Source organism: Ailuropoda melanoleuca, chromosome 14 (genome assembly GCF_002007445.2).
Source record: "Ailuropoda melanoleuca isolate Jingjing chromosome 14, ASM200744v2, whole genome shotgun sequence".
Taxonomy (NCBI): domain Eukaryota; kingdom Metazoa; phylum Chordata; class Mammalia; order Carnivora; family Ursidae; genus Ailuropoda; species Ailuropoda melanoleuca.
Genome location: NC_048231.1, coordinates 37253106 through 37265921, shown reverse-complemented (window position 1 = coordinate 37265921; position 12816 = coordinate 37253106). Strand labels below are relative to the sequence as shown.

The window sequence follows — 12816 nt, the reverse complement described above, 5'->3', positions numbered from 1 at the left end:
GCCGGTGTCCTTTGGCCAGGCAGCAGGGACTCCGGGGTGCCGCAGCCCAGGGTAGACACTGCGCCAAATCTTGAGAAGCGAGCAGGTGCGTGCCCTAGAAAACCAGCGCCCCCCCCCGCCCCGCCCCAGGCAGCGATGCCTAAGTCTCGCTCAGATGCACAGAGAAACATCAGGAATACGGACGGCAGGAGTTTGTGTCACCGGATGATGAAAGGACATTTCAATCCAGGAGCCAAGAGCCAATGGACCTCCCTCATCCATGTCATAGGTATAAAAGTGTAGGAAAATAGAATTTTAAAAAAGTATTTGTAAGGGGAATTTCTTTGGGGCCAAGTTGAGCTGTCGATTCCAGCCCCCTTTCTCCCAAGAGGGAGGGGTGGGGTTTTCCCCTCTCCCCCCAAGCCTCTGGAGAGCTTGACGTGTGTCCCCTGCGATTGGTGGGTTGGTGGCTGAAAGTCTAAAGGCAGCAGGTGGCTCTCAGCCAGATGCCCGGAGAAGCTGTGTGGGGGAGGAAGGAACCTCCCTCCTCTGGTGTCAGGGTGTGGGGGGCACAGAGGTTTCCTCTGACCATGGTAGAGAACCTGGAGGGGAGGGTTTCATCTGGGACCCTGCCCACAGGGCCTCCTGGAGGGGTGGGAGGGACTCCCACCGAACGAGGACTGGGGATCAACTCCCCCGTGTTCAGGGGCTGCCGGGAGGTGGGGGCACCTCCCCAAGAACCTCCGTAAGCACACCTGCCCCGTCCAGCGGGTCGAAGTCCGTCTGAGTCATGGAAGCATTTTCCTTGCTCCGGCCCCACATCCCCAGCTACAGAGGTCAGAACCGGGTTGGTTATTCCAGCCTGAAGAAGAGAAGCCATCTCCGTTTTCCGCCACGAGGTGGCGCCCCGCAGCCAGCGGAGCTCCGGGAGGCACAGTTAACGTTTAAATCTAGCGTTGAGGATTACCTTTCCAGTCTTCATCTTACAGGTGTTACGGCACCGCCTTTGCTCTAAGCCCAAATAACCAAATTTGTTGCTAACTCACCCACATTCTGAGCTCAGGCAAAATCTGTGTTCACAAGCCCCCAACCTCACCCCTCCCTTAGGCTTCCTGAGTGAAGGGTGATCATGTAAACAAGGACAGCAGGAAAGGATGCATGCCACCCCCCAGCCGTCACAGGTTCTGGCCTTGGGGTGGTAGGAGTTTGTGTCTCATGCTTATTGAGACCCACGCACGGGTGAGTGAAGGAGCCAAGTTGGAACAGCTGGAACCCTCTGGGAGGGGCTGGAGCTCCCGCTCCCGGTGAACAAGGCTCCTCCCTCAAAGGGGAGAGAAGGTTTCCGAGCAGCTCCCTGGGTCTGGTCTCTCTCACCCGCCAGCCAAGGTGAGAAGGATCCAGGCTGGGTGACCCAGAAGGGGGGTTTCCCCAGGGGGCCAGAAGCAGGGGGTGGGGAGGGGTGGGGAGGGGTGGGGTGCAAAGGGGCAGCGAGCTGGGGGTCAGAGTGGGTTCTGGAGAAGGGTCCTGAGCTCAGCTGCACACTGGGCTTGAGCCGGTAGCTAAGCTTGCAGGTGGGGTCCGCATCCTGTGTTTTGCGTGGCTGGGTGGCATCCCCGCGTGGCGCCTGGCGTTGAGACATGGCTGCTTTGAAAACTCGAGAAACTCGAATGTGGACTGGGTATCGGACCATAAGCAATCACTGTCCGGTTGGTCAGTTGTGATGGCGTTACGGTGGTTATATGAAGTAAACTGTGGACTGAGGCATTTACAGGTGAAGGACACGGTGACTTGGACTTGCTCTGAAAACACTCCAGGCCTCACTGTCCCCCAAACTGGGGAGACAGAGAAAACAAGATTCTCTGAGTGTCCGTACTTTCTGAAGCTCGGGGGGAGGCTCTACTCTTGTGTAAGTTTGAAATTTCCCATAAAGTTAAAAACAAGCAAAACCAGAGTGAGTCAGTTCTACCTTGCAGGAAGTACGTTTCTTGTTCATTTTCACCAAACAGCTGTCTCCCTGGTTGTGCAGCTAGATGGACCCCCTTTGAGGAGGCCAGAGGGGCTCAAACGTTGCATCTTCTATGTGCCCTTCTAGAAGCCTCAGAGATCACATGATAGTAGTCTGTTCCCAGATCACAGAAAAAAGGATTAACGGGTGGAATGTGTAACTTTTGGGCAGTGGAAGTAGTCACTCCAAAAAAAGTTGAGGGGTCAGGGATTCCTGGGTGGCTCAGTTGGTTAAGAGTCCAACTCTTGATTTCCACTCCGGTCACGATCTCAGGGTTGTGGGATCGAGCCCTTTGTCAGGCCCCACGCTGGGTGTGGTCTGCTTGGGATTCTCTCTCCCTCTGCCCCACCCCCACTGTCTGAAAAAGAGTTTGGGGGGTTGGGAAGATGCCTGAGTAGGCTCTTGCGCGAACCTCTCCTTGCGGGCAGCCGGTGCTCCCCTGCCTCGCTGGGATTCTGAGTGCGCCTGGCCGGGGCTGAGGCCCTCTCCTAGCGCGACTGGACCAGCTCCGCGCAATCTCCGCCACACCCGGGCGTCAGACTTGGCGCTTTTCTGGGGAGGGCCCGCGGTGGCACCTGCTGCGGGATTTTTGTTCTGAGCCTGCTAGCCGAATGCCTGCTTTTGTGCTTGGATGTCATGGAGGCCCCGTGACTCACCTCACGTCATCCTGTCCCAGGCATCATCCACCTTTAAACTTGCCCTGCTCTGCACCTTGGCCAATGGCACGGCCATCTGACCAGAGACCGGTCAGGGGCTCAGGCTTCACCCACTGCGCGCAAGTGATCCTTCACACGCTGGCGTTCCCTCCCAGCCCCAAGGGCCCCGGGGAGGAAGAGGCCTGGCAGCCGCCCCTGCTTCCGGGCCTCTTGCCCCAGCAGAGTCTTGGATCTTGGACGGTCGGGATCTGAGTCGTGAGACTGAGTCCCACGATGGGCTCTGTGCTGGGCATGGAGTCTGCTTGAGATTCTCTCTCTCCCTTTCCCTCTGCCCCTCCCCCACTCAAATAAACGACCAAATAAAATATAGACAAATATGAACATTAATAGTTTATATAAATATCCTTTTCCATTATGAGTCTGGAAAAGAGTGGAATTATATAGAAATAAAAGTAGATCTTATAAGATCAATAATGGGTCCCTTTCCCCTTCCTTGATCTGGTGATTCCCATAATTATTACTGCAAAAATAATTGTTTTTGCCAGTATTACATCACCGAGTAAGATAACAACTAGGTATGGTCATTCAGCTGAAAAACTTTTGAAACTTTTTAATTTATTTTTTAGACTCTCTATCCCCAACATGGGGCTCGAACTTATAGCCCTGAGATCAAGGGTTGCATGCTCCTCCGACTGAGCCAGCCAGGCTCCCTTCAGCTGAATTCCTTTTTTTTTTTTTTTAAAGATTTTATTTATTTATTCAACAGAGATAGAGACAGCCAGCGAGAGAGGAAACACAAGGGGGGAGTGGGAGAGGAAGAAGCAGGCTCATAGCAGAGGAGCCTGATGTGGGGCTCGATCCCATAACGCCGTGATCACACCCTGAGCTGAAGGCAGACGCTTAACCGCCGTGCCACCCAGGCGCCCCCCCCCTTTTTTTAAAGATTTATTTATTTTAGAGAGAGAAAGAGAGAGAGCATGAACAGGAGAGGCGGAGGGAGAAGGAGAGAGAACCCCAAGCAGACTCTGCACTGAGCCCATGAGGACCCCAATGCGGGGCACAATCCCATGACCCCAAGATCATGACCCAAGCTGAAACCAAGAGTGGGACGCTCAACCGACCGCACCACCCAGGTGCCCCTATGCTGAATTCTTTATAGTCCTCGAGTCTGATGAGTGCTTACACGCTGAACGCAAGCTAGAGCTCCAACTGCGAAGGACCCAGGTGAGAACAAGAAATATATCTATGAAACAGAATATAGTGTGAATCACATCTAATTTTAAATATTTTAATTTATATATTTTCATGATTATAGGTCAATAAGAAATCCTTTTCAGATTTAATTTCATTATAGAATATATTTGATAAGGATACATACAAACAGATTCTTCTCTAATACACGTGTCTGCCGGCGGCCCGCACGTGCACAGCAGGCTGGAGACGGACGAAACACGCTTCCAAGCGCGGTGCTTACGCGGCCGCTCTATGAACAGCCAGCGCCGTGGAGCTCAGGCAACCCCACTCCTACTCGCCTGGAACAAGCAGAAATCTTAGCGTTTGTTTTTAAGTCTGTTTATTACTCTTCTATTTTAAAGTCTGAGATACATTCCCCAATGTAAACAATAAATTTCAATCTGTCACACGATCAAAATGGATAAGGCCTTCTTGACAAATGTGCCCCACCTGTGTCCTACTCATCAGAACGCAATCTTATTTTGTGGTGTAGTGAGCCATCCGTGCACGAAAGACACGCTGCCCTTCGTACCTGGTGGAGCCTTCCAGACTTCTCCCCGCCGCAGGTTCCTTGTACATGTAAGAGATACCGTTTCGACTTGGTCTACTTGGTCTTAAAATACAAATATACAATGTCCATAAGCATAAAATAGTAAAGCCTAGCCTTACGTCTGTATGATGAATTTCTACAATCCTATACAATACCAGACATGCCAGCTCATAGACAGAAGCAGGGGGCTCGAGGTCTCCACCACTCTTCCGGGCACGCGAGCGCGGGGCCGAAGGGAGTGAGGCGGCTGCCGGACAGGGTCACGGAAAGTCTACGGTGCCTGCATACCCTGCTGACATATTTCAGTTAATCTGGAGTACAATCTGCTTAACACAGGAAGAATACAACCCCTTTCTCGTCAGCCGTCAGCCTCCTGGCGGGAGGACCGAATGAACCCTTCGAGAATGTAACCAAATAAAGTCACATTTGCATTTCCTGATTCAGCTGTGCCCATCAGTCCTCCAGGCTCTTGTCCATCGATTTATCCTTTTAGAACCAATGAATCAATAGTGATCGCAATTCAGTACCTCATTATTATCATAAATATTTGATTCAGCGAGCTAGATGGGGAAAGAGTAAAGCCTATGTACAATATTTTAAAAGGCATTCTGTGACCATTTTTGAAGGGTTCGTAGAAAAGTTACGAAGGATATACCAGTCACTTCTGCTGATGTCACCATAATGTAAACCCTGGCATATTGTTTAACATTAAATGTGCGCTGTTTTGTATACTGTACAACGTAGGCGAACCGGGAACCACTGCTCTGGTGCGACGCTCACCGATTCGCTAAGCTAAGGTAACTGGTAGAGGGAGTGGTTTTCCTGAGGTTTGTCAGAACTTCTCAAACAGAACAGAAATCACAGTGGTGGGGCCCAGCACGACCCGGTGCCTGCCCCTGTTCTGCTCCCCACGCTTCCTGCTGGGACTAAATGACCCGCCACTGCATGATGCTCGTGTCCTTGCCGCCCGTGGAGATGAGGTGGCTGTCGCCACAGAGGAAATCGACGTTGGTGACGTGGCTGCTGTGCCCACTGTATACGTGGCTCGGAGCCTGGGGAAGAATGAGAGAGAAAGAGCTTAACGCTGAGCGCACTACGTGGAGCAGGAAAGGGCTGGAATTCTACACTTCTTCCCTCACTCAGCGGCTCTCACCTGTGCACTGGCTTCGTGCACAGGCACAGGAGGGGCGTGCAAACAAATGACACAGAGGCCCTCCCTGTACCCCGAGAATTGGCCTCACGGTGGGACAGACATGGGTAGGTGACTGCCCTGGGTGGGGACACATTCGGGGCCAGAGCGCTGTACCAGGCATGGGGCCACCCAAAGGAGGGACCAACCAGATGCCATGGGTTGCGGGGGTAGGTCGAAGGACTTCAGGTCTGGGAAGGATGAGGAAGGGCTCCAGGCACTGGTGTTGGCTCAGCTCAGCAGGGTGGAGCAGAGGGAGCTTGGTGGGGGAAGAGGCTTGAGGCCCACGAAGGAAGCCACAGGGGTAGAGAAGCCAGCTCAAAGGGCTCTGTGGGTAGGGGTTCTCCCCAGAGAGCAGTGGGGAGCCCGGAAGAGCTCCAGGACAGCAGGACGACAGGGTCATGCCTGCATGCCTTACTGGCAGGTTCATGCACAGCACCCTTCTGGTCAACCACCAGACTGCCAGGTGAGGCCACGACACATGTGCCCCGGGGGCAGGGTCCATGAGGAAGAGCGTACCCTGAACTGTGAGCAAGGGTAAGAGAACAGGTGCACTTTGCCGAAGTCGTCGCCGGTGGACAGCAGCTTCCTCTCATGGGCCCGACACACGGCGTTGATGTCGGTTCCGTCAGAGCCTTCCGGCCACACTCCTAAAATGAAGACCACAGACAGGGCCCTGAAACCCCAAAGACACTAGGCCACGCTGCATGGGGGCTGCCACTGAGCTCTCATGGAGATCAGACCCCTGGAGGCCCTGGCTTTCGAAGCTGGGGCCAGCCCCCAGCCTGCCCGCGATCGTCTCCCAGGGCAATTCCCAGATCATCTGTCCCATCACAGGGGAGAGCTACGGCAAGCCTTCTGGGCTCCCACAATTTTGGGGGGCCCCTTACTTCTTGACTCTACAGCAGAAAGCGTGCCAGAAACCCTGGCTTTGGATGTCTTTCCTTTATTCCCAAAGCATCTGAGGGGAAGCTGACTAGTCCTCAGCCTACAGCTTCCTAACTTTTGGGTTTTTTGGGGTAAGTGAGTCTCTCCAAAGGACTGTTTAATCCTGTGTGTGCCTTTCAAGTGTTTTTTGTTTTTTGGGTTTTTTTTTTTAAAGATTAAATTTATATATAGAGAGAGAGAGTGGGGGGAGGAGCAGAGGGAGAGGGACAAGCAGACTCTGTGCTGAGCGCGGAGCCCGACCTGGGGTTCGATCCCACGACCCTGAGATCATGACTTGAGCCGAAATCAAGAGTCAGATGCTCAGTCGAATGAGCCACCCAGACCCCCCTCAGGTGTTTCTGGGTACCCGCTCCTTGCGGCTGCTCTGGCGGCATCTGGCAGGTGTCGTGTCCGCCTGTCACGGGTCTGGAGCCTGGTTGGGGGAGCAGTGTCTCCCAATCATTGCTCTGGGAAACCCTTTTGGTCCCAATAACTTTGGGTCTGAGACAGCTGAATGTACCTCAGTTTCTCGACTGGCAGATCCAGAGTAAACCCAGGGGTTCCTGGCATTTATACCAGAAATGAGTAATGCCAGCTCTAAAGGGACTTGTGAAATTCTGGCCACCTCACTGATTTACGGTCTTACATATAGAGATTATACGTACTGGCTTTTCTTTTTTAGTCTACTAAACTGTGGTAACTTATTTTATACCATTTATAAATGTATTCCAACCTCAACTTTAAAGGACGTGAAAAATTTAAGGAACCAAAAAAAAAACACCAAACCCTCTAACAAATGATAAAGAAATAGATTGATTTAGTGCCATCTGGCCCATCTCTCTAGGAAGTTGGCACAACCTCATGGGAGAAGATTCTAGAACATTATCTCAAGACTCATTTAATACAACAGAAAAGGGTTAAGCCTATCTCTGGTTCTTGCCTGGCCTTCCCGTGGGAGCTGCAGGGAGCGCGTCCTTGTAGGGTTCATGTGGCAAAACCGTGACTATGAGAGTTCATAACTATTAGAGAAATATTCTAAAAGTGGATACACGTTATGTTTGAACTGAACGAAAGCTTCAGAAAACTTACCAAAGACATGGAACCCCAAAGTGCAGGTGTATGTAGCCCATTCAATGTCTCTCGTAGTTTCCACACTTACAACTTGCTTACAAGCAGAGGGAACCCCTGGAAAAAGCAAATCCAAGTCTGGTGACATCTGGGCCAAAGGTCCCCCCACCCCTGACAAGGCTGGCCCTTACAGCCCTGCCCCGCCAGCGACAGAGCCCTGCGGAGGGGGACCCCTTCCACTTCCCAGCCCCGTGGGAGCCGCGCTCATGGCTACAACTGTGCCCGAGCCCTGAGGCCTCCGTGGGCACCACCTCCCATCCATCTCCCTCTTTGAGTCTGTTTCCTGCAGTCGGGCTTCTCTTTGACCATCCGTGGGTACCTGGGTCTCCAACTGCTCAGTGACTGCCTCCCCCACCCCCCACAGAGCCCTTGAACAGCTCTGCCACCTGCTGTCATGTCAGGCTCCCCAGCTGTCCCCCAACACACACACACACACACGCACACACCCCTTCAGCCCTAAGCTAGGAGTGGAAGCTTACGAAAACCAGTCGTACCCAGGTGATTTGTTCCCCAAATGAGCTCTTACTCATAGAGTATGACACTGTGTCTGAGAAGATTCTAGACCCATGGCCTGTTTCTGAAATCCGTCCCCCTGCTTCTGCCCTGTGCCAGGCAGTACCTTGGAGAGAGTGGAGAGGAAGACCAGGTGCCACACGGCATGGGCTAGTTCCCTCTTTCCTCCACCGCCAGCTGCTCGACCTGTCCGGGCCCCTCAGCAAGTAGGCGACTGCCTCCCCACCCACTGGGTCTTGATCCTCTGGCCTCACACCTGAGCCCAGATTTCCTGTCTACAAAATGTGATAAGCCTAGAAGAGCTCTGGAGCACGAGAGAACATGTACGTAAACTTTTCGGTACTTTTCAGTACTGCACTTTTTAGTACCATCCGGCAGGTGGAGACCAGGCCCTCCTCATGCCCCACGATCCCCTCTGCTTAGCCCAGAGCTCAGCACACGACAGGTACTTGATAACCATATGAGGAGCCAGCGCACGGGGTGCGGTCTGTGCTGAGCAAGGGCCAGCCTTTTCGTCTTGAGTGTTCTCAGGTCCTGCCTGGACACAGACACTGCCAGGAGGGGTGGGGAGAGAAGCAGGAGGGGCCCCGGGGGCTGCTGTCCCCCTGCAGGAGAGACCTCACTGTGTCTGCCTGCTTGGGATGACGCCTTCAAAAGGGTCCCCCCTCTCTCCTGCCCCAGCTGCCCCCCTCGGGCCTCTCCCTCCAGGATTTGGCATTCTCATCCTTGGAGCCCATGTCTTCTCCTTGGAGCCCACGTCAGCCCCAGCCCCGAAGGATCTCGGTGGCAGGAAGGATCTTAGAGGTGGCCCTGCCCAACTCCCCTGTTTTATAGAAAAGGAAACCGAGGCCTGGAGGTGACAGCACGTGCCGAGGCAGCAGGGGAAGCAGGGTTTTGCAGGAGACCCCATTTTAGTCTCAGAGTGAACATTCTATTAGATCCGAACCCAGACAAGCCCTGGGGTGCTACTCACAGTAAAGGATTTCATAGTCTCCAGAATTTGACACGAGGAACTGTGAGTTCACAGACCAGTCCAGGTGAGTAATGAAGCTGGAATGACCCTGGGCGAGAAGAGCAGCACGCGTTTCACGCGCCTCGTCAATTCCCAGCACGACGGGCACGTGGTGACCACAGCCCCCCCACGGAAATGAGAAGAGCGCCTACCGAGCACTTGCCAACACGCGTGTACTTCCTGCCGTTGTCACAGACTCCGTAGATGTAGATGCAGTTGTCATGGGAGCCGATGGCCAAGAAGGTCCCATCTGCAGAAATATGCAGACGACGTGCATTTTAAAAATAAACACCAATGACAAGGGATAATGCTAGTGACATCACAGCTTTAGAAATTTAGCCAAATCAGTGACTCAAAGAGAAATGTTTGCTTTTCAGGGAGTCCTATACCACTTCCAAAGCTGTCTTTTGAAAATCTGCCCCGACCAGATCTCTCCCCTTATGAGCCCCATCCCAGCCACTCCCACATGGAAGGACCGAGACTCGTTCCCTCCATGGCTGGCCGATGAGACCCTCCAGGACGCGGCCACATCGCTCCTCACTGAGCGCCAGGCTCTCTCAGACCTCTGCGCATACTGTCCTCCCTCCCGCCGCCTGCTTTGCCTGGAAGGCCCTTCCCTCCTCTCTTCCCATAGGCCATCGGTTACCATTTTCACCTGGGTTCTGGCCTCAGGAAAGCCTGAGGAACGGGGCTTCGGTGCTCATGTGGAAACACAGGGAAGGAGCTCAATGTAACAGAAAAGCAGAGCCCGCCTTTGCAGCCGGCCGAGGAACTTGCCAAGTGTGAAGGCGAAGCAGGGAGATCCAGGATACGCGGGGAAGGAAACAAGGCCTGAGACACTGATCCAGAGGAGGTCAGACTTTCCTGAGGCCAGGAAGCAGAAGGAAGGAGGCAGGAACCATGGGGGCGGCGGGCGCCCTGAGGCCCAGAATGGAACACAGAGCAGCGGGGTCTCCGCACACCGGCTCGGGTACCGCGGATGCGTCCCTGCTCACACCAAGCGCCAGTGCCTCTGTCCGCAAAGCACGGCAATGGCGCCTTTTCACAGCAATTCGGAGGATTCCCTGGGCAGTGTTTGTAAAGGTCCTGGTGGCCACTGGCCATAATAAGTCTTTAATAAATGTTCTCCCCTCAACCACTGTTCTCAGATTTTCCTTCTCCCAAGGTGGGGAGTCCTACAGGAAACAGCATGGCCTGACATCATCAGGAAATGGTATTTCAGAAAGTCCTAGTCTGGGCCAGGTCAAAATAAGGGTGTTGGCAAGACCAAGTCAGCCTGTCCCATGCGGGAATCCTGGCAGAATGGGGTAAAAAGGCCAAGGACAGCGAAGGCCTGGAGAAGGAGACCATCTGTGGCTGATAGTTCTTGAGAAGGCCAGAGAGCTGCATGGGAGGTCATCTACTCTTGGTTCCCCCAACTGACCGGGCCCTGACAGTAATGATGATGATGGACACTGAAGGCTAACCATAATTATTCTCAAATTAGAACAGTCCACATTTACGTAGTGCCCACTAGGTACCGTCCTCTATTCATGTATTTCATCCTCATAAACCCTACAGACAGGTAGATATGACGCCCATTTTTCAGGAGAGGAAACTCAGGCACAAGTGGTGAAGTAACTTCCCAAGGTCACACAGGTGTACGGAAGCTGGGATTCGAACCCAGGCAGTGTGACTCCAGAGCCTGGAGCATTTCGTTGCTGACTCTACTGGCCCTGTGACACAGATTAAGGGTAAAGCACAGGGGAAAGCCTGCCACGCGATGTGTCCTCACCACGTGACGTTGGCTTGTACACTCTTAAACTATGATCTCAAGATAAGAACTACCGTGTCATCTGTTAACTCTCTTTCATAATGGAACCATTTGTTATAATTTTGACTGCTCCAGCTCTAGAATTTCAACTGTTCTAAGTACCTCCCATAGTGGGATCACACAATACTTGTCTTTTTGTGTCTGCTGTATTTCAGTCAGCATAACGTCCTCAAGAGTCATCAGTGTTATAGCGTGTGTTAAAATTTCCTTCTTTTTAGGGGCGCCTGGGTGGCTCAGTCGTTAAGCATCTGCCTTTGGCTCAGGGCGTGATCTCGGAGTTCTGGGATCGAGCCCCATATCAGGCTCCTCCGCTGGGAGCCTGCTTCTTCCTCTCCCACTCCCCCTGCTTGTGTTCCCTCTCTTGCTGGCTGTCTCTCTGTCACATAAATAAAATCTTTAAAAAAAATTTCTTTTTAAAGGCTGAATAATATTCTGCTGAATGGCTATACCACATTTTGCTTTTCCATCCATCTAGAAGGACGCTGGGGTTGCTTCCACAGCTTAGAATAATTATTATAGAGTAATAATGCTATAAACATGGGGTACAAATGTCTCTTTGAGACAAGGGTCACCTGGTTAATGAAGAAAAGCTCCGAAGTCTGAGCAGCAGAGGCTCTGGTAGAAAGAGCTTTCTGGTCTCTAGGGAATGGCCATGAGTATAACTGACAAGAAATGCAAATATATTCCCCAAAGGACTCTGCGCATGTCAGCAAGAGCTGATAGATACCTGAGGGCTTTCTAGGAAAAGAGGGTGTAGACGAGGGCTTCTTGCCCTTCACGGACATTCAAAATAACAAGGAAATGATGAGAAACACGTAAAACACATAAAAGAATGCAGAATACTGGCCAGAATTAACAGTAAAATAGGCTACTTTAAGAATGAAAGGCATTCTGAGCTGAGTAAGCATCTTCTCAACATCGAGAAAAGGTTCCGAGGTGTCTGGGGGGCTGTCTGTTTAGGGTGAGAAGTGTGAACTTTGCCCAGGCACAGGGAAAACCCATCTGGAAGGGCTGCTTCTTCTCTAATGTTACCTGGGGAGATTAAGAACACAGCTCCAGCGTGAGGTGAGACCACCGTCAATTAGCTTACGGAAGGATTCCTACAGAGCAGTAGCAGCTCAGTCCTGGCCAAGTACTTCCAAGGACGAAACTGCTATTTCCACGTGTTCACATGGCTGACTACCCTGCCATCACAGAAACAGCATTTCCTGAAACACCTGCATCCAATGACAAGGTCTGGAAGCAAGGGCCCACCTGAGCACTCCTGGCACCCACATTGTCAGAAGGACTCGGGCGCCAAACTTCCAGTGGCTTCCACCGGCCTGTGCTGAGGAAACTGCTCCACGTGTGGTAGCTATCGCAGACGGAAACAGAGCAAATATACTTCCGTTCAAGATGGCACCCAACCCACCGCCACCGACTGAGCACTGTTAAGGGGACAGAGAACAAATTCCTTATCTTGGAAATTGGTAAATAAAGTAAAAGAAGCCAGCTTGGGTGGTGTAATCAGTTAAGCATCCAACTCTCGGTTTCAGGTCAGGTTGTGATCTCAGGGTTGTGAGATCGAGCCCCACATCAGGTTCCATGCTCAGCACAGTCTGCTTAAGACTGTCTCTCCCTCTGCCCTTCCCCAATGCTTGCTCTCTCTCTCTCTCTCAAATAAATAAATCTTAAAAAAAAAAAAAGAAATCATGCATTTATTTTGACTTTCCTTAATGAACGCTACCATGCTATTGGGTAACAAAATAGACGATGAGCCATTTTTCTTTATAGAAATATTACATCTAATAAGTGAAAAAGAAAATCTAACA

At 52.1% G+C, this 12816-nt stretch overlaps 1 protein-coding gene across 4 annotated transcripts in view; it reads right to left on the bottom strand.

The window, feature by feature from the left end:
- Positions 1–3931: 3931 nt before the first annotated feature.
- Positions 3932–12816, bottom strand: part of EML1 (EMAP like 1) — a 180269-nt gene continuing 171384 nt past the window's right edge. For 3 of the 4 annotated variants that reach the window (XM_019797772.2, XM_002917465.4, XM_034642090.1), the window contains 5 exons: positions 9345–9442; positions 9154–9241; positions 7629–7724; positions 6132–6262; positions 3933–5475 (listed from right to left, as the gene is read on the bottom strand). In XM_019797772.2, coding sequence (XP_019653331.1) covers positions 5350–5475; positions 6132–6262; positions 7629–7724; positions 9154–9241; positions 9345–9442 — 539 coding nt within the window. In that variant the 3' untranslated portion in view covers positions 3933–5349. Of the gene's footprint in view, positions 5476–6131; positions 6263–7628; positions 7725–9153; positions 9242–9344; positions 9443–12816 lie in introns of all 4 variants that reach the window. The other variant, XM_034642089.1, reaches the window with a different exon arrangement.